This window comes from Ursus maritimus, unplaced genomic scaffold (assembly GCF_017311325.1).
Source record: "Ursus maritimus isolate PB19 unplaced genomic scaffold, ASM1731132v1 scaffold_17, whole genome shotgun sequence".
NCBI lineage: Eukaryota > Metazoa > Chordata > Mammalia > Carnivora > Ursidae > Ursus > Ursus maritimus.
Genome location: NW_024424119.1, coordinates 56,408,724 through 56,434,370, shown reverse-complemented (window position 1 = coordinate 56,434,370; position 25,647 = coordinate 56,408,724). Strand labels below are relative to the sequence as shown.

The following is a 25,647-nucleotide window of genomic DNA, read 5'->3' as shown; positions in this document are numbered from 1 at the left end:
TTAAAGAGAATAAAGTACATTTATCAGGCAAAGAAAAGCAGAGAAAATTCATCACCAGCAATGTGATGAGAGGTGATAAGATTAGATGGTCACGAAGGTGGGGCCCTTGCGGTAAAGGCCTGCGGCTGTTCACCCACGGGCCCGGGAACCTGTCTTGTTGGCACCCTGCCCTTGCCCTTCCCAGCCCCCAGAACGGTGAGGAATAAAGCTCGGGTGTTTGTAAGCCCCCCGAACACCCATGGTATTTTGTCACGGCTGCCAGGGCGAAGGCAAGTGAGGGTTTAAAACACAGTACCTTTGTCGGGTTGATAGAAATCCGTGCCCGTGTGGCATGAAGCCTGGGGACGCGAATGGACATCAGCTTCCTTTTCCATTCTTTCAAATTTTCTGGATTTTATATATATATATATTTATTTATTTATTTTTAAAGATTTTATTTATTTATTTGACAGAGATAGAGACAGCCAGCGAGAGAGGGAACACAAGCAGGGGGAGTGGGAGAGGAAGAAGCAGGTCATAGCGGAGGAGCCTGATGTGGGGCTCGATCCCATAACGCCGGGATCACGCCCTGAGCCGAAGGCAGACGCTTAACGACTGCGCCACCCAGGCGCCCCTGGATTTTATATATTTATAAATTTTTAGGTTTTTTATGTTGATCACTTAAAAGCAGCACGTTTGTTAGCGGTCGGACAATCCTTGCTTTATTGGGATTGCTTGTTCATTTATATTTAATGTAATTGGTGCTGGGTTTGGGTGTGAATCCATTACCTTACCTGCTTTTCATTTTCCCAGCCTAGTCTATGTTAATTTGTTCTCCTTTCTTGAGTTTTGGGTTATTTAAAATTATGCTCTAATTTCCCCCCTTTATTAGCTTAATGATAGACCCTTTTATTCTTCAAGTGGCGACCCTGGAGAAGACTTTGGAGTCTCGTGGATTCGCTTTTCCTGTTCCTAGGCCATGCGGGGGTTTAGGGAACAGAGCGCCGAGCCCCCGAGGCGTGTCCTGTGTGCTGTCCGCAGCTGCTGCCCGCTCGCCCTGCGGTGCTCCCCGCTCCTCAGACCTGCCCTCTGCCCACCCACCTGCCCTTTAGAATCTCCCCTGGTGCTGGTCTGCGGGTGACGGTTATTTCCCGCTCTCGCCCGAAATCGTCACTTTCACTCTTGAGGGGCGTTTGGCGGTGTTCCGCCTTCTAGCGCGGCGGCTCCTTCCTTCCCGCGCCAGCAGCCTTCCCACTGCGCCCGTCGCCGTCGGAAGTCCTCCTTGGGGTCTTACTCCCGCTCCTTGCAAGGGAATTTATTTTTCTTTGCTTACAAGTTTTGTCTTTGCCTGTGACTTCGAGCAGTCGTGCTGTTACTCCGAGGGGGGTATTCGGTTTCTCATCCTGCTCTGGGTCCCGCTTCCCCGGCGGCGCTCCGCACTGCACCCCTGCGGAAAGGCCGGATCCGCACTTCATTGAGGAACTCAACACATGCTCCTTCCCTGCTGAGAACATAGCTTCACGTCCTGCTGCTGCTCTCCCGATCACCTCCCCCTGCGTTCCTCATACCTCGTTCTGGAACGAGCCCAAGGCACAGGGATGCACTGACTCCGACCGAGTCACCGCCGGCTGTTTCCCACGGCCGGCAGCTCCCTCCGCCTCCGCCGCTCCGCCCGGCCTGGACTGACCTTTGCGCCGCTGGCGTCGGGCCCAAGGCGGTTTCTGAACTTTGCTACCAACCACGCGCCCCTGGTGAGATATGCAAACAATATACAACTAATTCTGTTACTTGTTTATTTTGAAAAAAAAAAAAAAAAAGGTGGCCAAGAGGATACTAGTGACTCTGCGCACAAACACGCCACATTCGCGGTGACCCCACGTCGGCAGAACACGGTGCTGCCTGGCGCGACCTGGCCGGACTCTGAACACTAGAACCACAGCGCCACCGGGCGCATCCAAAACGGGCAAAAGCGACAGACCGTGATCTTCCATTAACTGGAAAACTGGCCAACCAGCTAGCTGCTAAAGAAACCGAGCACCTGTTACCTTTTTCTTTAGTGGTAACCCAAGGAAGATTGCCCCACAGGCCGTGTACGGACACACGCACCCCCTCCAAATTCTCCATTTCATTTTTTTCTAGGATCTTCTCCACTTCAAACGGTTTCCAGCAACCTTTGCCCTAGAATTAAATAAAAGCTCAGGGCACTGGTGCAGGATCTTCAGGAAAAGAAGGCTAAATAGCACTACGGAGGTGGCATGGTCCGGTTCAACCCGGGATGACCCGGACGAACCCAAGAAGGAACCTGGCCCTCCTCGGGTCCTTAGTCTTGGCGGCTGTTCAAACGCTGGAGGAAGGGCTCGTGCTCCACCTTAAAGGGGGCGGGAAGTTACGGATTCTATGGTCGGGAGCACCTGCTCTCCGCAAGGCACTTGGCATTAGGTGCCGCGGGAGCCACCGAGATGAAGCCAACGGTCCCTGCCCACGAGGAGCTTACAGTCTAGTGATGCACACCGCGGGCAGGGGCGCAGCGCAGAGAAGCAGCCCGTTTTCCGGAGGCGGGGTATTCCAAGCCAAAGGTGTTCTTATTCTTAAAAGTTTTATTTAAACACCAAAGTCTAAAACACACCATCTAATCAGATGGTAAGAATTAAGAAACTAACTCCTTTCTATAAGCGTAAGTTTTAGACGCCCGTTCTTTTTATTTAAAAAAATGTCCTATGTAAACATACATATAATTCAAAGCTGAGCACAGAGATTAGCACAGGCATTGGGTAACCATAAAATATCACCATACACAACAGTTTTCTGTACAGTCTTATTTCTGTATAAACAGGTCTGATGTTCACGTTCCTTTCATAAAGTACAAATCTGAGTCGAAGTCTTGAAAAAGACCTAATAATCCATTTTTGCTTTTAATTTTGCATTCGTACCAAAAACAAAACACCCTAACCCCCACCAGCCTGTTTGGCAAATGTAAAACGGATCACGTGAGAAGTGCCTCAAAGCCGTCACCACCTCTCGTCCGGTCCAGTCCGACCGCCTGACAGGATCTTTCTAGGGAAGCGACAGGAGTTCACGACGGTGGGGTGAGCGAATTCTGACTGAGAAGTGAACAAGATTCAGAGCTCTGCGGTTTCGGTCTCCCCAGCCCACGGACAGCGTGGACGGCCTACGCCTCTGTGCGGGCAGGAGAGCATCGTCCTTCTTGTCTTTCAGCTCCTGCCCAGCCTGGGATGAATGGCACCCCCAGGTCGGAAATTCATATAATGCTCTGAATAAGCTCACTGACGAGGACTATTAAGACCCCCCCCCCGCAAGAGTATAATTATAACTCAAACAATGCAAGATAAAAGAAGCTGAATCACCTAGTCAGGTTGGGGGAGCCCTACACCAAAAGGACTAACTTCTTTGCAGGATGTTTTTGCAGCCACTCCCCCATTACACTGATTGGCTTCCCCAGCAAGTTTTCAGAAGCAGCCCTGTTCTAGAACTAAGGACATACGCGGATGTGAGGCCGCATCGCGTCTACCAGACCCGGCCTGGCTTCAAGTCCGCTTTTTATCAGCGCCTTGGAAACGAGCTCCCCATCTTCTGAAAAACCCTGCTTTTTCATCAGGCTCGTGGTGCCGCAGTACTTCAGATCGTCAGAAGCAACTCTGGATTCTGCAAACTGGACTTAATTCAGCTGGAGGGGAGTCAGATTTCACATGCTCTCTAACCGTTTTCAGTACCAGACAGCACGTTAGCAGACGTGAAGATCTTAACTCCAAGAACCTTTTTTAGCTTCAAGAAAGAGCAATTCAACGCTGACTATAAGACCTGAGACACAGCCTTACCCTGCTTGAAGCTGCTGACACTTGCGCTAATCATGGAAATGAAACAATTCCGTTAGATCTTTTAGAGGCATTTTTGAAACGGACAACCTGGAGGGGAAAGGTTAGATTCTCGAGACACTGTAGTCTCCCTGAACTGTTAACTCCACCCACACAGGAAGGAAGCGTCTGGGCATAAAGGTATATCCCTGACCCATCACGGAGCCACGCGGAGGCCCACCACAGTCCACGGGGGCTCACTGAAGACGTTCAGTGATTTCTCTGGCTATTGGTTGTTTCTGTGCCCAATCTCTAAAAAGAAAAAAGGGCAGAATCTACTTTTCCCTCAAAAAACAGGCTGGCTGACTTAACCAGCATTTTTGCTTGTCAGGAACAAATGTGGGCTTGGGGAGGGCGGTGGGGGAGTGGCGAGGGGCTAAAATTTAGCAGACTCTAGCCCCAAAGGCCAGCCAAGAGTTACTGAGCACTCTGCTGGGGAAATAAGAGTTTTGAAGAAAACTGGATATAATTTACCAAGTTAACAACCAACACTGTTACCATTAGAGAGAAAAATCACTGTGTGCTATCGTCTCTTCTAGGAAGGGAGACCTACTGTGTGATGCAATGTTTAGAAATTTTATCACTGATCTATTGTTCTTTCAAACACGAGATGTGCTAGCTATGGACATATCCTGAAGCTGAGAAATCAAGAGGAAGGGAAATCAAGAGGATGTAAGCAGGAAGGAAAAGCAAGAGTGAGCAGAGGGGCGGGGAGCCGCACAGAGCCCGCGGGGCAGGGCCGGTGGCGGGACACTCGGTCTCCTTCCAGGAGCTGCAGAAATTCACCAAACTCTGAAGTGTTATCTTCAGCTGCCAGGGGAGCAGGCGTCTTGTAAAACCAGCGTTTGCTCCTCTTAACAAGCACCAGTGAGCACCAACTTCTGCTTCTTAGCTGATAACCTTGTAATTATAACGGAACATATTTTTATATTTATCACCCTTTAACGTTCCGTTCGCCTTATCAACCCGGGACACTCTCGAATGGGTCCAACCCACATGCTTCACGTTAACATCCCCAAAACCTTCTTAGAAAGAAGAAGGATGTCACACTCAACCACAAACTTCGCCAGTGGTTCTAATAACTCCTGACACTGAAAAATAATTGGTAGTTTTGGCAGACGTAATAGGTAGAGAGCGCTTGAAGTCTGGGTGGTGGACACATGAGGATTTCAGAATGAATATCAAGCATAACAAGCTATCAATTTCTTATCCGGAGTAATGGGGACAAATTAACCCCAGGCAGAGAAAGCGTGATACAGGTGTGGATATCAAACCCCGCGAATGCAACCGTGTTGTAGCTGAAAAGGTCTAATTGCACCCAGTCTGCGCCTGACCCCCGGGCAGCATGGCAACTCGGCTCTACCATTTCTGCTGCTTCTGAAACAGTTCTTACAGCAACAGCCGAGATAAACTTGAAATCCACGGAACAGAGCAGGCACATTTTAGGAAACGTGGAGGGCAAGACAAGTTTAAGCCAGGAGAAGCAGTGAGCCGGAAGATTCCAGGTGTCACCCCGCTCTCCTGAAGTCCCACTGCCTGGCACACCGTCATCAGGTACACAGGCCCTTAGTGAAATGAGAAGCCGGCTGTGTGTGCGAGGCTGCCAAGCACGGGGGGGAGGAGGGTGAGGCCTCCCTGCTCCGGGCACAGAAACTCAGGCTGCGGAGTCGGGTGGATTTCGGAGTCTGAGGAATGCCCCGCCCCGTGCAGAGAGAAGCCATGTTCTAGTAAAACAGTGCCGTGTTTACTCCTGCAGAGACATACAAAATAATCTGGGAGACCCTTTTAGTTAAATCCCAAGAGGTACATTTCCCCAAAAATGTACAACTGCTTTAAATAAAAACTTAATGTATGTTTTAAATGGCAGCAGCACAAAATTCCCCAATAAGAACAACTCAGTGACCCTGATTAGGGGCAAAGAGTGAGTGAAACTAAGCATCCCATGATTATGAAAACTACGGATTCCTTGACATGATCTCCACGCTTACCGTCGTGGTTCCTGGCACGTGAAACAGCTTCGGGCGTAAGCAAGTGCAACCATCCAGCCCTGGCGCTGTGCTGCTCATGGTTCTAATGGCGCCCGCTTCTCTTTCCTGAAAAATCAGTTTAACGTGCTGGACCCCAGACTCTGGATCAACACTATTCTTGACATGACCGAGGTGAGAAAGATAAGCAGAAGTCTCCAGCAAACACAGAATTAAACACAGGAGACAACACAAAATTTGAATAGGAAACAAAAGACATTTCAGGGCCGGCTGGCGCCTCCGAAGGGCTCCTTGGCGCCCGTGCGCGCGGCCGGCGGACAGGGGCGGGGAGGGCGGAACAGGACACGCGGCAGCCTGTGGTCGTGCCTGCGAGGGTCTTGTCCGCACAGCAGGTGTTTCTAAAGCAAGGACAGAAAGTCTTCCACTGAGGAATCACGACAAAGGCAGGAATAAACGTTAGAATAAAGGCAAAGCAGACAGCATGTAAGAGGAGTGAGAGTTCCACATTTTGTATCTCCCGTCCTACTTCGCAGACGCGCACACCATGTCCACACGCGCACGTCACAGTCCTGCTGATCGGCACCGACCCCTAGGTCGCTATTTTCGCAATCCAAGAACACTGTCAGTCCCGAGTGTCCATTTTTAATTTTAGATTTTAAGAGAAATTAATGTCTAACGTCGCCTCTTAACAGCCCACAGGAAAATACCTGTATTATAAATACCAAGGACCCTTGCTGAGGAGCATTCCCAGGCTCTCGTCAACGGAGCCACACACCAGAGCACAAGCACCTGCACACCCGGGCTGCTCACTGCTTTCTGGAAGTTTTCTGGAAGTCTCTAGATGGACTGCACATTCTTATAGTGGATACAAATGAAATGTCTGGACGTGTCAACATTAAAAACACTAAAAGTTTTAAGGAGAAAATATTCTTTTTCTTCTATGTACAAATATCTCATCTGCGCTATGACAGTCAGTCGGAAGCAGGGAGGTGACACGGGTGAACGGGAACACCCGACATCCTTGACATATTAAGGAGTTGGGACTGGAAATCTGATAATGTGGGAGCTCATCAAAAATAAGTCACCATTATTTACTTACAACAATCACCTCATCTTTTGACACATTAAAACCAGCTTCAGTCTTGGCCTCAACCTCTTAAAAATACAGTTTTATGAACACGTTTTCAGTACGCAGGAGAAACAAGAATCAGTGGGTACAGATCTGTGGCTATTTGTGGAGAACCGAGTATCAGGGCCGAGCGCTGCTGTGGACACTTGGAATGTCTGCCGGCACCCCGGCCACCACGGGCCAGGCCATTTACGCTCTGGGGAGCCACGGGGCAGCTGCAGACCCACGCGGGCATTAAAGCCTAATTCAGTCCAGCAAGGCCCTTACCCCGACGCTCTAGAAGAGGTCATTCCGTTCCCAGAAATGAGAGGGCATTCTTTTTGTTCAAGTCGCTTCAGTCAAAACACTTGAAAAGTAAGTGCTCCTCCCTGGGTAAGAAGTGGGGGGCTGGTGCTCCTCTCAAGATGACTCACGGTGTCTGCGCTCAGTCGTTTAAAGATCTCCTTTAGTCCCTGGGGATGGAGACTGCACTTCAGGAACAAGCGCCCGGGGCCGTTTCCGCTCCTGAAGAGACGCTCCCACTCGGAGGCCAGGCTTAGCCCGCGCGTCCCACGTCTTCAGGCCGGGGGTATTTTCCGCTGCAGAGCACGTGCCCTTTCTAGCTCCCCGCCACTGACGTTCAGAAGACAGGAGAATCGCAGAAAGGGCAGGGGCTTTGCAGTAACCTCTTAATCCAGTCGGGATCTGCGAGAGGAAGACAAGTGGTACTGAGTGTCAGCTGCGGACAAGGCAGGCCAACGGGCTGAGCCCCAGCGGGCCTGCCGGGTAAAGGGACAGGCGCCCTGGTCCCGGCTCTGTGTTCTCAGACCAAGCACCTCACTCCCACCTTCCAGACGAGGCTGGACTAAATGTGTGCTTCCCGAAGCTACGTGTGTGATGACATTTTCATCCCTCTGTGAGGGAACGGGAATAGAAGGGTCGTGAATGAGTGACTCGTAAAGCTCAATTTATTTAGCTGAAAGGACTATACTTTGTTCTAAGAGCCTTCATACGCTCTTACTGTTACGATACTCTCATCTAAAATTACAGTACTGGTAATTTTTTAAACGCAGGACTTGGAGCAAAGCGTGACTAAACCGGGTCAACACCTTCTCCCCTTTAAGAACCCCCGGTCTGCGAGCGCCCTGGTCTACGACGGGCCTCCAGACCCCGCAGATCCTCCCCCCAGACTGCGCGCAGCTCAACCCGAAGCCGGTCGGCAGGCGTGTCTAACTCGCTTTGATAGTTTCCTGAGTTGCTGTGGACAGTGCACAGTGACGCCCAGCTGCAGGGAGAGGAGGAAGGGGAGCGGGGGACACCGGATGAAACGAAAAGGCCACGAGCGGACCACGGCTGAAGCTGAATGACGGGCACGTGAGGGTTTGTATACTCTTTTCTCTACTTTTGTATGTGATCACGTTTTCCGTGACAGGTTAGAACACAAGCTGCCAACAACCAACTTCTCCAAACAAGAGCTTCAGCCGGTTTAGAGTAAAAATCAAAAAAAGGGACAGAGTTTTATGTGGAACGTTTTCTGTTTTAGTTCACCAAGACCACAAGTGTCCCCCAAACATGTACATAACTGTTTGATGCCCGTGTCCAGTTAGCTTGTTGGGCTGGGCGCGGTGTGATTGAGCCTCAGGTCATGAACCCGACATTCATGCGACTAAGTCACTAACTCCTGGCTCGTGTCTGCGATCTTATTTCCAGCTCATCATTTCAGAAATGTGGGCTTTGTCACCGGGGCTATCGGGAAAGAGAATACAGACCCATCAGAAAAATCTCATCACGGCTACTGGAAGAATGACTCCAAGTGCATATGCGAACATTCCGGCTTAGTAATGCTGTCTTGGTATACCTTATCATTTGCAGAATTTCCGTCCAAATATAGTCTCTATCTGCCATCCAAGACAAGCTCTGACATTTTCTTGAATGAACGATCTGTCTGCAGGGACAGAGCAGCGAACTGCAGCCCTCCTCACGCACTACAGTCCCGTGTGTACTTTCACACGACCTATTCCAATTCTCATTTTTTAATGAGCTGTGGCTTCGTGATCATACTGTCAGGAGCAGAATGAGCCTGGGACAGTCCCCAACGGCCTCAGACGAAGCAGGGTGGAGCCCGACCCGAACGGAGTCGATGGCACCCTCCCAAAGCTGGGAAAGCACTCACCGTCGGGAGCCGGGTGGCGGGCGATGCTGTCGTGGAGCAAACACCTTCTGTATATCAAACTCTGGCAGGACTGGTAGGTTAAAAAGCACCTGAGAGAAGACAGACTGTATCATCAAGAGGAAGCCACAGATAAGTTACCGTAAAACCATACACTAACCAGGAAAGCATAGAAACAGTTCTCAAGCCCCTGGCAACACTGTATCCCTCTGCACAAAGCTGGCCAGACCGAGCCCACACTTAGGAAGGGCCCGGCTGCTGAGCAAGAGACAGAAAGCCTCCAATCCAGTCACTGCAGCTTCTTTTTGGCCCTTTCCAAGTCTAAGAGTTTATTCTGTCCATACTTTGAATTTTTGACATGTTAAAAAACATGAACATGTATTATATGGAAAATTATTCTTGTGCGTGATCTTTAAGATTAGGTATAAGCACTGTCTTTAAGAACTGACAGGACAGTGGCGGGAACCGGAAAGATCCAGAAGAACAATTGTCCACAGGCTCAGCTCCATCCTGTGACCACTCTCGCTGGGCATTCCCTGCAACCTGGATGGTGAGGGAAGCTGCGATGCTGGGAGAGGGCAGAGAGCGCACTGGTTGTGTAGGTAGGGGTTCCCAAAAGATCACAGTTTTTCAGCCGAGCAACTAAGGAGCAGAGAAATACAGAGAGGAAGGGGGCGGGGGGGAAAGAGTCCAAGTAGGATTACCTTGAGTGAAGACGTGGGTACACAGGAAGAAAGGCTATACCTGAGTGAGAGCGAGCACCCGTTCTCCCGTGGAGAAATAACACTGAGACATTCTGGCCCTAACTCCATCCAGCAAATACGAAGATGCTTTCTGTGAAAGAACCCGTCGAGGGACAACACCGCATCGTGGTGACACACGGGAACTCTGGAGCCGGACTGCCGGGCTCTCAGCCCTGCCGACCACCACTGGATGACTCTTGGCCCATTATCATCTCCCCAGGCCCCACTTCCCTCACCTGCAGACACAAGCGACCGCAGTGCCCCACGCACGCTCGCACGCTCAACAGCTGTTAGATGGTATTACTACAAGCCCACTACTACTACCAACTTGCTTCCCATTCTTCCCCTAAAAACCAAATTAGAAAAAAGCATAAGAACACAGTAAAAATCAGAAGAAATCCAAGTATCTATCAATAAAGAAGTAAGTAACAGAATATACTGTGAAAACTCTACGGCCATTAAAATGGGATCTGGGGGCGCTTGGGTGACTCGGATGGTTGAGCATCTGACTTGATTTTGGTTCAGGTCACGATGTCGGGCTCGTGGGACCCAGCCCTGCATCGGGCTCCATGCTCCGCAGGCAGTCTGCTTGAGATTCTCTCTCTCCCCCTCTGCCTCCGACCCTGCTTACACCCCACCCCTCTAAAATAAATCAATCTGAAAAGAAAGCGGGGGGGATCTATGTAATGTGAAAAAACGTCCACAATATTTTGACAAGAGAACAGTCAAGTTGTTAAGATAGGATGTGTAGCAGGGCGCCTGCGTGGTTCAGTCGGCTGAGCGGCCGACTCTTGGTTTCGGCTCAGGTCATGCTCTCAGGATCCTGGGATGGAGCCCCAGGTCGGGCTCTGTGCTCAGTGCGGAGTCTGCTTGAGATTCTCCCTCCCTCCCTCTGCCTCTGCCCCTGCTCACATGCTTGCTCTTTTGAATAAATAAATCTTCAAAAAAAAAAAAAAGGATGTGTAGCATAATCCTTTCTGTTAAATTTAAAAAATTAAACGGGTGGGGGTGCCTGGGTGGCGCAGTCGGTTGGGTATCCCTCTGGCTCTTGGTTTCGGTTCAGGTTGTGATCTCAGGGTCATGAGACTGAGTGGAGTCGGGCTCTGCACTGATCGTGGAGTCTGCTTGGGTTTCTCTCTCCTTCTCCCTCTGCCCCTCCCCACTGAGTGCATGCACTCTCTCTAAAATAAGTAAATAAATAAATAAATAAATATTTTTAAAAAAATTAAATGGGTGCCTATCATGGACTAGGCATTGTTCGAGGAATAGCTGTGGACAAAACACCACAATTCCCTGTCCTCATGGAGCTTTCTATCCCAGAGGAGCGGGAGAGACAAAAAGTGAAACATATATGAAGTGGCGATGGCTGCTTGGGAGGCCAAGAAGGCAAGGAAGAGAGATGAGAAATACTAGGAGGGCAGGGGATGCTGGCAGGGGTGACAGTTCTAGGTAGCATGGCCAAGAAGGAAGGCCTAACTGCTAAAGGGACACTTGAGGAAGCCATGTGGACACCCGCTGGGAGAGCAATCCACGCAGACATCCCGAAGTAGGAGGGGTGCCTTGTGGACCTGAGGAACCATGAGGCCAGTGCGCTGAGAGCGAGGGAAGCAAGGCAGAGAAACACAGAAGATAAGGTCAGAGCGGGGATGGGGGCCAGGCTGTGTAGCTTTGATCACTAAAGAGATGTTGGCTTTTACTCATCAGAAATGGGTAGCCTCTGGAGAGTTCCGAGCAGAGAAGGGTGGAGTGGAGGAAGTCAACAGGATCACAACCATGGCCACATTGCGTACAGACCGGAAGGGACGAGGAAGGCGACAGGAGCACCTGCAGGGAGAACTGCAGTAATCTGGGCAAGAGAAGACAGAGGCTTGCACCAGTCTACAGAGGTGGAGGTAGCGAGAAAAGGCTGGATTCAGATTTGAAACGCCTATTAACCTTCCAAGCAGAGACAGTGAACAGGGGGTCAGACATAAAAGTTTGGATATGGTGGTGGGGGGAGAGATTCAGGCTAAGGCTACTGCCAGGAAGTGCTGACAAAAGAAAAACAGGTCTGAGACAGACCTCCAGGAGATGAAGGAGAGTCAGCAAAGACAACAGAGGCAGAAGCAAGGAGAAAACCAGGGGGACTGTGTGCGGGGGAGCCAGGTGAGGAGGGGGCTTCAGGAGGCAGAGGGGGAGTGGCCACCAGTGTCAAACACAGCTCACAGGTCTGTGAGAGCCGAACACACCAAGACGCCCCTTCAGGGAGACGGACAGCGAGAGAAGACGTCCACCTTATTTAAACCAAGCTCTTCTATACTCCACTAGCTTAAACAGATACTACTTTTGTAATAATTTTTAAAGATTTAATGCTACTTCAAAGGAAAACAGTATTACCAAAATAAAGAAATCCCTCTCGGGGTGCCTGGGTGGCTCAGTCAAACATCTGCCTTTAGCTCAGGTCGTGATCTCAGGGTCCTGGGATCAGGCCCCACATCGGGCTCCCTGCTCAGTGGGGAGCCTGCTTCTCCCTCTCTCCGCTCATGCTGTCTCTCTCAAATAAATAAAATCTTAAAACAAAAAAACCCTATCTCAAGCAGTAAAAAAAAAAAAATGCTCTTTAAAAGAGTGTCCTGCCTTAGTCAGACTGATAAAAAAATCTAGATCCTGTTTTTCAATAGCAGCTTTTCTCCAACCTAGTGGCACGGGCAACATATATTTTGGATAAACACTTTACCGGGGCTTGTGCTGTACAAAACCGGGGAACAAGCAAAAGCAGGGGCTGGCTTAAACGGCTTACCGGAGCCAAATGTGGCCATTGGAGCAGACGGCCTGTTTGCGATCTGTGAACGGCAAGATCTCTTTACACAAACTACAGTGCTCGGGGAAAGTCTGTTTGTTCATCTTCTTTGAGATGTGTCCAATCAGCACCTGGGGGACAAAGCAGTAGCAGCGTTCAGCGGCGTGAGCGCGAGACTCCCCGAAGACAAAGCCTCCTGACACGACGGAGGGACGAGAGCGTCCGCCCCTCGTACACGGCCAGGGGATCTGCGTCTCCACGTAGGCTGGTCATACCGCCTGGACGCAACAAAGCTAGACCCTCACCTTGCGTCGGCCCGCTGAGTAGGATGAATTCCTTCAGTGACGCTGTGACAACAGGGCGAACCCCAACCCCGAAAGGAAAAACTTCTGAAAACCAAAATCTCATCACCTGCCTTGTTTTATTAGCCGCTTCTGGAACAAGGACTCGAGTTCTTCTGGAAGACAAGGTATTTAGCTCTTCTTTGTAACATGATGACTTTAGAAGGAAAAGCATCATCTCTATGGGCCAAGTATTATGTGAAATACTACCTTTGTGGAGTTGTACAAATGTCCACTCTTCAACAAGGCTTACGAAGTACAAATATAATCAGGATTAGAAAAGATAATTCCCCTTTCTGATAGCCCCAAGACCCACGAGCAATCCGGTCTAGCAGCCTGCAGCCTGCGATCCGCGAGCCCCACCGCAGAGGCAGGAGCGGAGTGGTGCGGAGAGAGGCCAACGGGGCAGGCTCTAGACCCTGAGCCTACTCAGCTTTGCTTTTCTCTGCTTTATCAGGACTACACCACTTTGAAAATGAAAGTCTAAAAAACGTTGATCTACGTACTTCGTTGAAAAAACCTTCACTGGCTACGTCATTTGGAGGCATGGGATACACCAAGCCTTACGGACTCTCGTCTTACTAGGAGATAATGTCCTTCGAGGTTTTTAATCCATTTATACAAGTTCTTGTGGAAGAACTCTCTACTTCAACCATTCACTAGGAGTAGTTCCCTGAAGTTCTGAAGGGCATTTTAATAGCTCAGAAGGCTGTCTTACCTACGCTGTATATAACTTCCAAACTTAAAGCCCATTGGTTTTAGGCCTTTTGTATTTTTTAGCCTTAGGAATTCTAATTTATGGTCCCTTCCAGCAGGGACAACCACCCCTCCCTTCTTTTCCAGACAGCTCAAATATCCTGGTAGTGGTGCCATGACAAAATCTGCTTAGAATTCCTCTGGGACAGATGCACTCAAATTTTACACGAGGAAGAACTGCTTCTCTGTGCTCTCACCAGCCTCAACCATGCAGGCCCACCTGTGTTAGTGTAACTCACACATCCCCAATGGGGGAGATATTATTCCTTCCAAGGGGCAAATACTGGTTCTCCGGGGGACAAAAATTCTTACTTTTATGCATAAAGTGCATTTAGGTATATATTTATCACAAATATGTACAAATATAGCTGTAGTATTATTAGAATGTCACAGGCAGGAACAACTAGGGAAAAAAAGCCTAAAAACGCTGGGGATGGGGAAGAGGGGGACAGTGGTGGCGATAACAAAAACTGTTGGTCTAAATGCACCAACACACCAGGATGAGAATCGCAGAAACAGTTCGTAATTACTAGTACGTCAATGCACTAGGTTTGAAAAGGTTCATTTTATGCACGTAGTGGGATCTTTTAAGACATGAAAGGCAGTGTTTCTAATCAAAACTCGGTTATATCGATAAACAGAGGCCCCATCTTCCCTTCTTTAAACTGGCTCTGCTGGAGCCCCGTGACTATGCTAGTGGCTCCCGAGCTCAGGCCGCACATGGACAACTGCCCAAACCATTACCGCCAACTCCCGCCACATACTTCCTAAAATGTTCTGTCAATCTTTCACTGACTCTTATAATATTCCTGCTAGGTCCTGTGAAACAGTGATCACCAGGAAACTCTTCTGCACAATTCAGACCACAATGAAACAATTTTCAAAGTTGACTTTCAAAGATGAAAAGTCAGTTACATGAAAAGTACATTGTAACTGTTGAGATTACTGCAAACATCCTGCAAGTAATGATTTCAGGAGCAGACACACACACACACACACACACACTTCCCAACAAGAAAACGCAACAAGGAATTTGTGAGTGGTTTAACATGAGGCACGGAGATATTTTAATTTATTACCTTCAATTTTAAGTAAGACTTTAGGCAGTGAGAACAAGGTCAATCTTAACAGTAAAAAAGGACACAGGCTTTTGTGGTTTTGAATATTTTAGTATAAAGTACGTTCCTTGAAACACAAGCTCTTCAGGATTTTATTTTTTATTTTTATTTCGTTGTTGCTGTTCTTCAGGATTTTAGCAGCTGTTAGTTCACAAAGGTTCCCTGATGTCAGGGTAACCGTGAGCTACCTAAAGCTAAATGGTTTCTTTTCCGCAGGAATTCTCAGAGTCCTTAGAAGGTAAGGTACACTGGGAAGCTCTCAGAGGAGGACAGAGCAGACAGCATTTCCTCAAGCTTGGAACCCTAGTGTTCTATCAGGGAACTTGAATTCTGTGGAATACATTGTGGATAAGACTCTAAGATGCTTCTAAATCAAAATAAAGATTATGCCCAGTTTTTGCAAAAATAAACATTATGAGTAATAATTTGCTTACTTTAACATGCCCTCCCTGACTACATCAAAAGATCTCAAGTCCTCCCAAGTGTGAACAATCCCTGTGCTGCCGCCACCCCCGTGCCCCCTCCTCCCCAGGACCCCAGAACCTTTTGCAAACAGGAAGGGAAGAAAGCAGGGTGTCACCCTTCCCCTGAGGTGTCCGCCCAATCACATCCTACTGGCTAACTGAAGCCTCCTCCAGCTCATCCACAGCCTGGGGACTCTCAGCCCGCAAACCTTGCATAGCAATCAAGGCCACGGTGAAAGGAAGAATCGAAATACTCTTTGTGTGATTTGAATGTGTCCTCTGCATTAATCCACGTTTCCTAGCTATTCTGCACCTCATGCCAATCAACTTCCCCCAAAATATAAAAGCAGAAGTTGGGTTAGGAATGCACTTAGACCATTTCTCCCTCATGAAGGAAGCAGACCTTTTACAGTTTTAGTGTTTTTGCTAAAAAAGACCACCTACCCGTGCTGTTCGGTCATCGTACTCCTCATCAGACATCAGGAAGTTACAGAGTCCCCTGGTGGGGATGCTAGTGTTTTCTGTGATCCAGGTGTGCAAGTACACTTCCCCTAAGACTCGCTTCATGTGCTCCCTGGTCAAGTGCATTTCCACAGCTTCGATTTTCCCTTGGATCTCCAGGAGCTTCTCTTCCATTGGCTCACGGCCCCCGGCATCTCCAGCCTGGGTCAGTGAATCGTCGGTGGGGTCCTCCGGGTCGCCCTCTCTGCTCCTCTCCTGAAGGCCCTGCCTATTCGCCTGTTTGGAAGACGTGCCTTCCTCTTGCTGTTCTTCCTCGGCGTTGCCCATCCCAGGGGAGTCAACTAATAAGATTTTGGAGTCCTCATGGGTGGGTTTCCATAATGCTTCTGAAGGGGTTTTCTGCATTGACTGATACAAAATCCGCAGGAGGAACAGTTTGAAACGCCAAAAATAGGTGGCCCCGCTGCTTTCAATCTTTTTTTCCAAAGCTTCCTGTAAAAACTGAGGGATGTGTTTATCTTTTAAAATCTTCCAGCGTACAAGGTCTATTAAATCTACCTGCTTGAAGAGATTCTGCACTGACGATTCCAGGAGCTGAGCCGCTGCCTCTTCAAAGGTTTTGAGAGTCACAAACTGGACCTGGTGGTTTTTGTTCACGGGATGGAGGCCATTGACCATGCCCTCAGTGGTGATGACGGCCAGATACGCACCGCAGGGGCTCACTGCTATCCCGTGTGTCCTCACTGAGCCAAACACATCTGAGAGTTTAATTAACTGGTGCTCAAACTTTAATGCGACATCGGTGAAAATGGGAATCAGCTGCCTCACCTTCCCATCGCTGGAACAAGTATATACTGTTCCATTCTGCTTGTCTGCAGTCATGGAGACAATCGGCAGTGAGTGAAGGCCTGTGACGTGGGAATTGTGGACATTGAGACCCGCTTTGGAGATCAGAAGGAGACACCAAAACACATAGGATCCTCTTGCAGCCACCACTAAGCTACAACTACACTTCTGGTAAGGGTGATAGAGCGGAACACATTTAATGCTGTGCACCGGCAACTGGTCCATTTCTTTCCACAAGACGACAGGCTGCCTTAAAGTGAAATAGCCTTTAACTGCTTTGAGATTGACAGGAAGAATTTTCACGGGTCCAAAAGCACTCCCCACAATAAGGCCGCTCATTTTCCGATTATTGTGCTCATACTCCCACCAAAACAAAACACTAGGAGAGCTGATTCCTGACTCAATGGTGTTGCACGAAGAGATGGACTCCTTCCCCACGAAGGGCAGCTGGAACTGCCACACAGCAATGTTCCCGTTCTCCAAGAGGACCGCCAGGAGCACGCTGCCCACGTCCCGGCACTCGTTGTTGTGCGTGACCTGCTGAGTGGTACAGATGCCCGACCACTCCATCCGGACTGGCGTCTGCATGCTGTGCCTCCTCTGAAACTCCGCGAAGTCCCCGAGATTCCCCTCCGGAGCCTCACTTTTAGAGAGCCTGTAACTGGTCTCGTAAAGACGTTCTCCATAAATCTCAGTCAGATCCACCAGCTGGACCCACTGCAGTCTGTTGAGGTTGGCCTGGATGGTCAGGCGATTGTCCATGGTCAGTGCCGCCAAGAGGCACCTGCCATTTGCATCGCAACCCATGGGGGACCAGCTAGTATATTTGAATCCTCTCATTGGTGGCAACGCCTTCCCCTCGGGGTTGAACACCCTATCCAACATGAAAGTCTGACTGACTGTGGGGTCTTTCGAGGTGGCAAACTTCTCCTTACACTCAGCAACTTCTGCTTTGGAGCCAACCTGAAAAGAAGATATACAAAAACTATCAGATAAACATTGCATTCTAAGAGGGACATATTTACATTACTTGAGGTACTGATTAAGCAGTATTAACTGGGTCACGGTAACACACACAGAATTTTGTATCAATTCTGTTAATTTTGAAAGACACGCATTTATTTAGAAGATCAAGTACATGTCTGAAAGTAAATGAGTACTTACTCAGAAAGTAAAAATTTTTTCAAGGATCAGAATAAATGTTGCCATTATTCAAAGCCTGGTTCCCACATTCTTCTTAGAACTGCCATAAGCAAGAGCCATAACAGAGATGTACTTGATCCTTAAGAGTCAACAGAGCATTTAGCTAAACTAGCCACAAAACCACAAAACACCTTACATATTCATGAAAACACATATCCATATACATCTTTGATACAATTGGATATTTGGGTTTTTACAATGTCTTTGTGATAGAAATGTCAGCTGTAAGTTTCTATTTAAAATTTCACTTAGAAATTATGCTGAAAGCCAACTTCCAACTGCTCTGTCCACTGTTTCTATAGAATAATGTCCACTCTGATTAGACTACTTGCCATTCCTTGCCTATTTCCTCCTCGGCCTCCCTTGGACCCCTTGTCTGAAATGCTATCTTCCTATCTAAATCCCATCCATCCTACCAGGTCTAATTCTGTCTCTGAAGCCGCCTGAGATCTTCCTGGCTTTCACCCATCTCTCCCCTCTCCAAGTTTGTGACACATATCAGCGCTGCTGTTTATTTAGTGCCTGGCTGTACATGGCAAGCTCTTTAAAAAGACTTTAAAGGGACATTAAAGACAAAGGAAGAGATAAATGACGAAAAGAAAGTGATCCAGAGCCTGGAAGGCTGAAGCCAAAACAAAGCAGAAGTCAGCTGAACTGTGTCTTCTCATATGTGCGAAGCAGGAAGACGCAAGCACTTGACCTTACTGTCTTTAAAGAAACTGACCCAGAGAAAGACAGCAGAATCTTTCAGATTTAGTGACAATCTCCTTTTACGTGGAAGCTGATCTTCAAACTGGAAAGGGCAGTTATTACATGATTACAAAGAAATTCAGGCCTAAGACATGTATGGATATAATAAAAGTCATGTGAAATGAGTTTTAAGTCCCCAAGCCCAGAGGAATTACACTCCAGGACACAGGATAAACTTGGACGATGTTGAACTCCAAATGACTGACTAGTCTTTGATAGAGCTTGGATAACTGGGAATGTGTCAGAAAACCAGAATACAATAAACAGTTTTATAATATCCCCTAAGTGGAAAACAGATAACAAATATTACAGACCATTAAGCCTGCTAGGGAATAAAATCCCTCAGTTGTTAACAAATGAAAGGTTTCTGAGGCACCTGGGTGGCTCAGTTGGTTGGGTGTCCAACTCTTAGTTTTGGCTCAGGTCATGAGCTCACGGGTTGTGGGAGGGAGTTTTGTGTTGGGCTCTGTGCTCAGCGGGGAGTCTACTTGGGATTCCCCCCACCCCCCTCGTGGTCACATGCATGCTCTCTCAAATAAATAAATCTTTTTAAAAAACGATTTTATTTACTTATTTGAGAGAGAGTGAGAGAGCACACACACAAGCAAGAGAGCATGAGCAGGGGAGGGGGGTGCAAAGGGAAAGGGATAAAGAGACTCCCGCTGAGTAGGGAGTCCAGAGCCAGATGCCAGGCTAGATCCCAGGACTCTGGGATCATGACCTGAGCCAAATGCAGATGCTTAACTGACTGAGCTGCCCAGGAGCCCCTAAACAAATAAATCTTTAAAAAAAGAAAAAACGAAAAAGAAAAAAAAAGAAACCTTTGTGTGGATCATTAGAAACCAGCATAGGATAATTAGAAAAATCTAATGTTACTCTCTTTTCTGCTGAAACTGCTAAATGACATAATAAGCACAGAAAGATAAAATTATCCAACAAATCAATCCAATGACTAACTTTTCCTAAAATGTGTTACATAGAACACTACTCCCCTAAATTGTTCCTTGAAAAAGAGTTCTATGGCCAAGCAAGTCTTGGGAACATTGTATGTTACACATCATTTCTCCTTGAAGGGTCTGCAGGAGTACGTTAAATGCCTTGGTGAGGGAGCTAGTGACTTAACCAGAGTTTTCCAAACTTTTTTTTTTTTTTAAACAATAGAACTTTGTTGGGTGGTGTCATCCTATATTATCCTAAAGAATACTCTGGAAATGGTGTCTTAGGCAGTATATCTCGATTTAGAAAGGCATTTAACGTAGCCTCTTGGATACACTTATGGACATGCCTGAGAAATACAGACTGGAAATCCCAATTAAACAGAAGTGCAGCTGGCAGCCTACTAATAAAACAATGCTAATCAAAGCCCAGAACTTTGTATGGGTAGATAAAATTTGAAATATGACAGAATGAAGCACAGTGTAACAATTGAGAATCTATGCTATGATGCCAGACTACCTGGGTTCAAATCCTGCCTCTATCTCACCCTAGCTCTGTGACCCTGCACAAATTACTTAAACCTTCTGGCCCTAATGTTCTCATTTATAAAAAGAGAACAATAATATGTGTCTCACAGAGTTAGGAAAGTTAAATAAGTCAATATATGTAAAGTATCTTTTATTTTAAGAAGGCTCCACGCCCAACTTGGGACTTGAACTTACTACCCTGAGATCAAAGAGTCCTACTGGCTGAGCTTCCAGATGCCTGTAAAGCATATATTAATAAGTGTCAATAAATGTTAGTGACGATGAGGAGGCCAAGGAGGAGGAGGAGGAATACTCTCTGGGGATTAAGTACAAGTTAATGAGACCTAATAAAAGTACGTAAAATGCAGGGCAGACATAAAATTGTCCACCAAATACAGGGCAGATACAAAATCACCAGATCTCGGGACGTTGTACACTCAGCAATAATCCTTGGAATAGGCAAATTTACTACAGATAAAACCTACTCTAGAACTAAAAGTAAACTTCACTGGACCTATAACCCGAAACAGCAGCAGATGATGAAATAAAAGCAACCCTTGGTCCCACTCACTGTAGGAAGAATTCTTGACAGGATAGAGAGCAGCTTGGATCTCAACGGCAGGGAAAACCGGAATGGTTTTGTGTAGTAATTTCTGGAATGTTAGTTTGAATGAGTATACTGCCCCTCCCTCTAAGTCTCCATGTCACAAAACCAGACATCAAATTAAAACATGGACTCAGATGGCCAAGGAGCACACCACGTAAGAGTCCAGCTCCCAGAGGACCACACCCAGTCAATCATTTAGTTATATACTACCCTGTTTCCAACTGGCCACTATCACTACTAGTAGCTAATTCCTTTGTAAGCACCTAATGAACAGAAATTCACTTGAAGCTATTCTACAGGAAGCTTCTTGAAGATAGGAATAGGATTCCAAAGACAGCCAATAGTTATGTAACTTCATGTGGATGGAGTTAATACTTTCTCATGGTCCTAACAATTCATGCAGAATAAAATTAGTTATACAAATATTATTAGAATTTGGAACTGTATCCAATTAGATGATTCACTAAATCAGCAGGGAAGAAGAACTGCAAATTAATCTTAAATCACAATTATATTGCTTTTCATATCATTCACTTATATCATTCTCCTTGGTATCATATAACCTCAGCGTCCATGACAGTAACTTGCAAATAGCAAATAATATTTGAACTATCATATAACTGCATTTTTTCCTGAAATTCATAATCTAAATAATGGGGTCATAGAGGAAAAGCTTCAGAGGGGCTGGGCATCTAGCCTTCTAGCAGGGTCACACGCTAAGCTGATTCAGGCGGCAGAATGGCCACCTTTTGTGTCAGAGCAAGGCAAGCAGACAGTACTGAGCAGTTTAAATCCCTAGGCACTGCCAAAGGGTAAAGCCAGCAAAGTACTGATACAGACTTCTTTACATTCCTACCATTGCAGCCCAAATTTACCCGACAGAGGCCTCTTTCAGAATTGCAGGGACAACCCGGCATTCATTCACCAAATGGTCCTAGTTTCGTAAGACTGCTGACGGATGGATGGTTTGTGTGATGGGCATCCCGAAGGACAGTACAGGAGGGGAAGGTGCCACTAACTAACCAGGCAAGCTAGCTACCAATTCCAGGCAGAATACAAAAGACTTCCTGTTACTTATTACACAGATGGACAACCAATGAAAGTCCAATTTTTATCAGACTATTATGGATATCTTCATATCCACAACTACAGTGGATACAAGTTTATGAAAATATTATGGATAACTTCATATCCAGACCCTGATTTCTTCACACCTGTATGATCGAATTTATTACTTTGAGTATTTACAGTCTGCTAGGCACTGTACTAAGTGACTGTGTGTGTGCATATATATGTATCTATATATACACATATACGTATTTAATCTTCCAAAAAGTCTAGGGGCCCCTGAGTGGATCAGTTGGTTAAGCGTCAGACTCCTGATTTTGGCTCAGGTCAGGATCTCAGGGTCATGAGATCAAGCCCCATGTCGGGCTCCATGCTGGGCAAGAAGCCTGCTTAAGATTCTCTCTTCCTCTCGCTCTGCCCCTCCCCACCCCTTGTGCACACGGATTCTCTCTTTCCTTAAAAAAAAAAAAAAGTCTCAACAACACAGGTTTTATCATCCCCCCTTGTACAGACAGGCCTATCTTGCTGTTTTGTGCCGAAGCCCAATTTGTACCCTCTATTTCATACTGACCCCAATAATCGTTGTCTTGCCTCTACACCCACCAGATTCATATTCCTGAACCATCCCAGGCCAGTCCATGCTTATGAAACTATTATAGCACCTTTGGGCTTCCTAGATTGAAGCCAACTTCTTCACACTGAAGTCCCAAATTGGCCTCACCTCATTCTCTCTCTAGAAGAGGTCGTCTGTTGATCCATCATTACTTACACAAGCAACAAAGTATGTCTGTGACTTAATTATGTATGCAAATAAGATGGACACCTCATTCCTNCTACCTGGATGCCCCTTTCCTATGCTCCTCTTACTAACCAAATCCATCATTCTTTCAGGTCTCCTTCAGATTCACCACCAGATAACATTCCGATGTAAATGCCTCCCCTCACTATTCCTTCCATTCTTTAAATTCTCTCTGCTAGGGGTGCCTGGGTGGCTCAGTCGGTTAAGCATCCCCACTCTCAGTTTCAGCTCTGACCATGATCTCTGGGTCGTAGGACTGAGCCCCACGACAGGCTCTGAGCTGGGCATGGAGCCTGCTTAAGAATCTCTATCTCCCTTTCCCACTGCGCCTCCCCCCTCCTTAAGAAATCCTCCCTGCTGGGGCGCCTGGGTGGCTCAGTTAGTTAAGTCTCTGCTTTTGGCTGGGGTCATGTGGGATCGAGCCCCAAATCGGTCTCTCTGCTCAGCAGGGAGCCTGATTCTCCCTCTCCCTCTGCTGCTGCTCTGCCTACTTGTGCTCTCTGTCAAGTAAATAAGTAAAATCTTTTAAAAAATTAAATAAAAAAAAAAAGAAATTCTCCCTGCTAAAGCATTAAATCTGGACCACGTTGGGCACACACACTTAAAGTTTTCTAGTTCATTACACACGAACATCCTTAGAAATGGTACGGATACAGCTTTTAAAGCCTCTTTCTTCTGCCTCCATCCTTTTCTCAATTTCACCGTAATACCACTATCCATCTACCTGATGTGATTCTACTCGAACTAATTTGTTCATATCTTCTCCAAGAAGATTTTCAGGGTTTAGTCGTATCAGTCTACCAGTGATTTAACTCAACAATGAACAGTTTGTTTAAAACTTTTAAGTGTGCTAAAAAAAAAGTGTGGGCTCCCTGCACCTTACCCACAGCTAATGATTCATATTTAAAATGGCAGCGCAGAAAAAGTTTAAAACCCTTTCATTTTCACATAAATACATTCTCTGGGCATAGATATATACCTTTACAGTGCTTATCACTATCCGATATTATAGTCGTACTTGTTCATGACTTGACAAAGAACGTAAGCTCCATGAAGGCAGGGACTTGGTTGTTTTTTTTTTTTTTATGATTTTATTTATTTATTTGAGAGAGAGAGAGAGAGAGACAGCCAGTGAGAGATGGAACACAAGCAGGGGGAGTGGGAGAGGAAGAAGCAGGCCCCCAGCGGAGCAGGGAGCCTGATGCCGGGCTCTGGGATCACGCCCGGAGCCAAAGGCAGAAGCTTGACCACTGAGCCACCCAGGCGCCCCGGGACTTGGTTTTGTACATTGCTTTATTTCCAGAACCTAGATCAGCACCTAGCTGATACATGGTGCTATTCAAATATCTGCTAAATGAGTGAATATACACTTCTTATCGATCACATATATGCATAAAGATTTATAAAGGAGACAGGGAAAGTTTTTATACTTTTAAACCACTAATGAACCACTAATGAATGATATGACTTACTATTTGGGAAAAAAATAAATTTGAAGATCGTGATATTAAAACAGTAAAACTAGGAACCCTAAAGTTCTGAAGGCAAACTTAGTTTATACGAAGATGAAAACATTAAATCTACACAGAGGCCTTGAAGTTTAAGAACTGCATTTATTTCCGAAAGCTTTCCTTTTCATTCCAATCCCAAAGATTTTCAACTATAAAAGAAAAAACTAAAGTACCCAGCTGCTCGAGATGAGAAGGAACATTCATATAATAAAGTCGTTAAGATAGCTGGGCAATGAAAAAGAGCAAATTTTCTTCTCCAAAGCAGAAGAGGCAAAGAGGAGGGCACGTCACAGTAAACAAAGCCAGACAAGGGCCTCAGGGAGTCGATTCCAGACAATAGGAGCAACTGTAGAGGCAAGGTCTGGGGTTGGGTCAAAGGGGGTGGAGTCTCAGAAAGCACCACGGAGAGTAATCAGCGCCAGCAGTGGGGCAGGCGCCGGGGCGAAGGAAGGACCTGGCTCCGACAAAGCTCCGGGGATGCCTGTGTACGTCGGAAGGGGGTGGGTGATCTGGAAAACTGGGCGCAAACGGCTGCGAGGTTTTTTGTTTTTTAAAATACGGCGACCCCAGCCGCTCAGCCCCAAGCTCTGGATGCGACGAGGTGAATCCCCGGAATGGGCGCAGGCCAAGATTCCCCAGGGACCGGTAACTCGGCCGCGGGAGGGGGGATAGAAGGAGCCCCCAGGGCTGGGGCCCAGGGGGTGACTTACTTTGAGGAGGCAGCTGTTGAGAGGAGCGGGCACCGAGGTGCGGTGGATAACCAGGTCCTGGCCCGGGTTGTGCACGTCGCAGATGAGCTCCAGCACAGCGATGCTGCGGGCCGTGGACACGGACACGCGGTGGTCCTCCGACCAGGCCAGCGGCTCCAAGCCGCTCACTGCATACTGCAGCTTCACGGCCGGCTCCCGCCGAGATACCAGGAAGCGGAACGCTGCACTGGGCCCGGGGGCCGCGTCCGTCGCTGGCTCCTTCCCGCCCGCCTCGCCGCCCCCCTCGCCCTCCTCCTCGTCGGGCGGCACAGGCCCGTCGGCCGCGGGCCCCACCCGGGCCTTGTCGGCCGAGCTCATTTCCCCTCAAGTGCAGAGGCTGGATTCCGGGGCGCGCCAATCCCGCGCCGCCGCCGCCACCGGCCCCCAGCGCCCTCCGCGGCGGCTTTCTCCCCTCAGGCCCGGAGCGCCGCCGAGCCAGGAAGGACCCCGCCGTTGCTAAGCGACCCAGACCTGCCAGGTGGCCAAGGCGCTGCCTGTCTAGAAAGCGCGCCTCCTCTGCGGGCCGGACGGAGCAGCGCCCGGACTCGGCCGAGGTGGGCGAGGGAAGGGGGCCTCGAGGGCCCCCTCTCCGGGCAACCGGGCCCCAGGCCTCTGTAGAGACCTCCCGAGAAACTGAAGTGCCAAGGAAGCGGTGGCCGGCGGCAAACGAAGGAAACGTTGGTTAGGTGGCACACGGCCCCTTGTTTCTCAGAGGCACTCAGAGAACTTCACTAGCATGAACTCCAAGGCTGGGTGTCATGTGGCATCGCCCGCCGCGGGCCACGCCGCGAGGGACGCCACGCGGAGCGGCCACCCGGTCCCGGGACCCCGGCGCCGTGGCCCGTGGACGTCTCGGGACCCGGAATGGGCGCGG

At 48.0% G+C, this 25,647-nt stretch overlaps 1 protein-coding gene across 1 annotated transcript; it reads right to left on the bottom strand.

Annotated features, from left to right (window-relative positions):
- Window positions 1-5,467: 5,467 nt before the first annotated feature.
- Window positions 5,468-25,091, bottom strand: GTF3C4 (general transcription factor IIIC subunit 4). The gene is made up of 5 exons (XM_008698858.2): window positions 24,735-25,091; window positions 15,760-17,586; window positions 12,637-12,767; window positions 9,118-9,206; window positions 5,468-7,649 (listed from the first exon to the last, which is right to left on the bottom strand). Exons 1-5 carry the CDS (start codon window positions 25,089-25,091, stop codon window positions 7,585-7,587), a joined length of 2,469 nt encoding a protein of 822 aa, XP_008697080.2. The 3' UTR covers window positions 5,468-7,584.
- Window positions 25,092-25,647: the final 556 nt, after the last annotated feature.

What these genes read in the sequence shown, in the direction of transcription:
- GTF3C4 (XM_008698858.2), bottom strand. Translation starts at nt 25,091, where the DNA reads ATGAGCTCGGCCGACAAGGCCCGGGTGGGGCCCGCGGCCGACGGGCCT. An exon ending in TCAACAGCTGCCTCCTCAAA is followed by an intron (nt 17,587 to 24,734) that starts GTAAGTCACCCC and finishes TCTTCTTTTCAG; the next exon opens with GTTGGCTCCAAAGCAGAAGT. An exon ending in ACGATGACCGAACAGCACGG is followed by an intron (nt 12,768 to 15,759) that starts GTAGGTGGTCTT and finishes TTTGTCCCCCAG; the next exon opens with GTGCTGATTGGACACATCTC.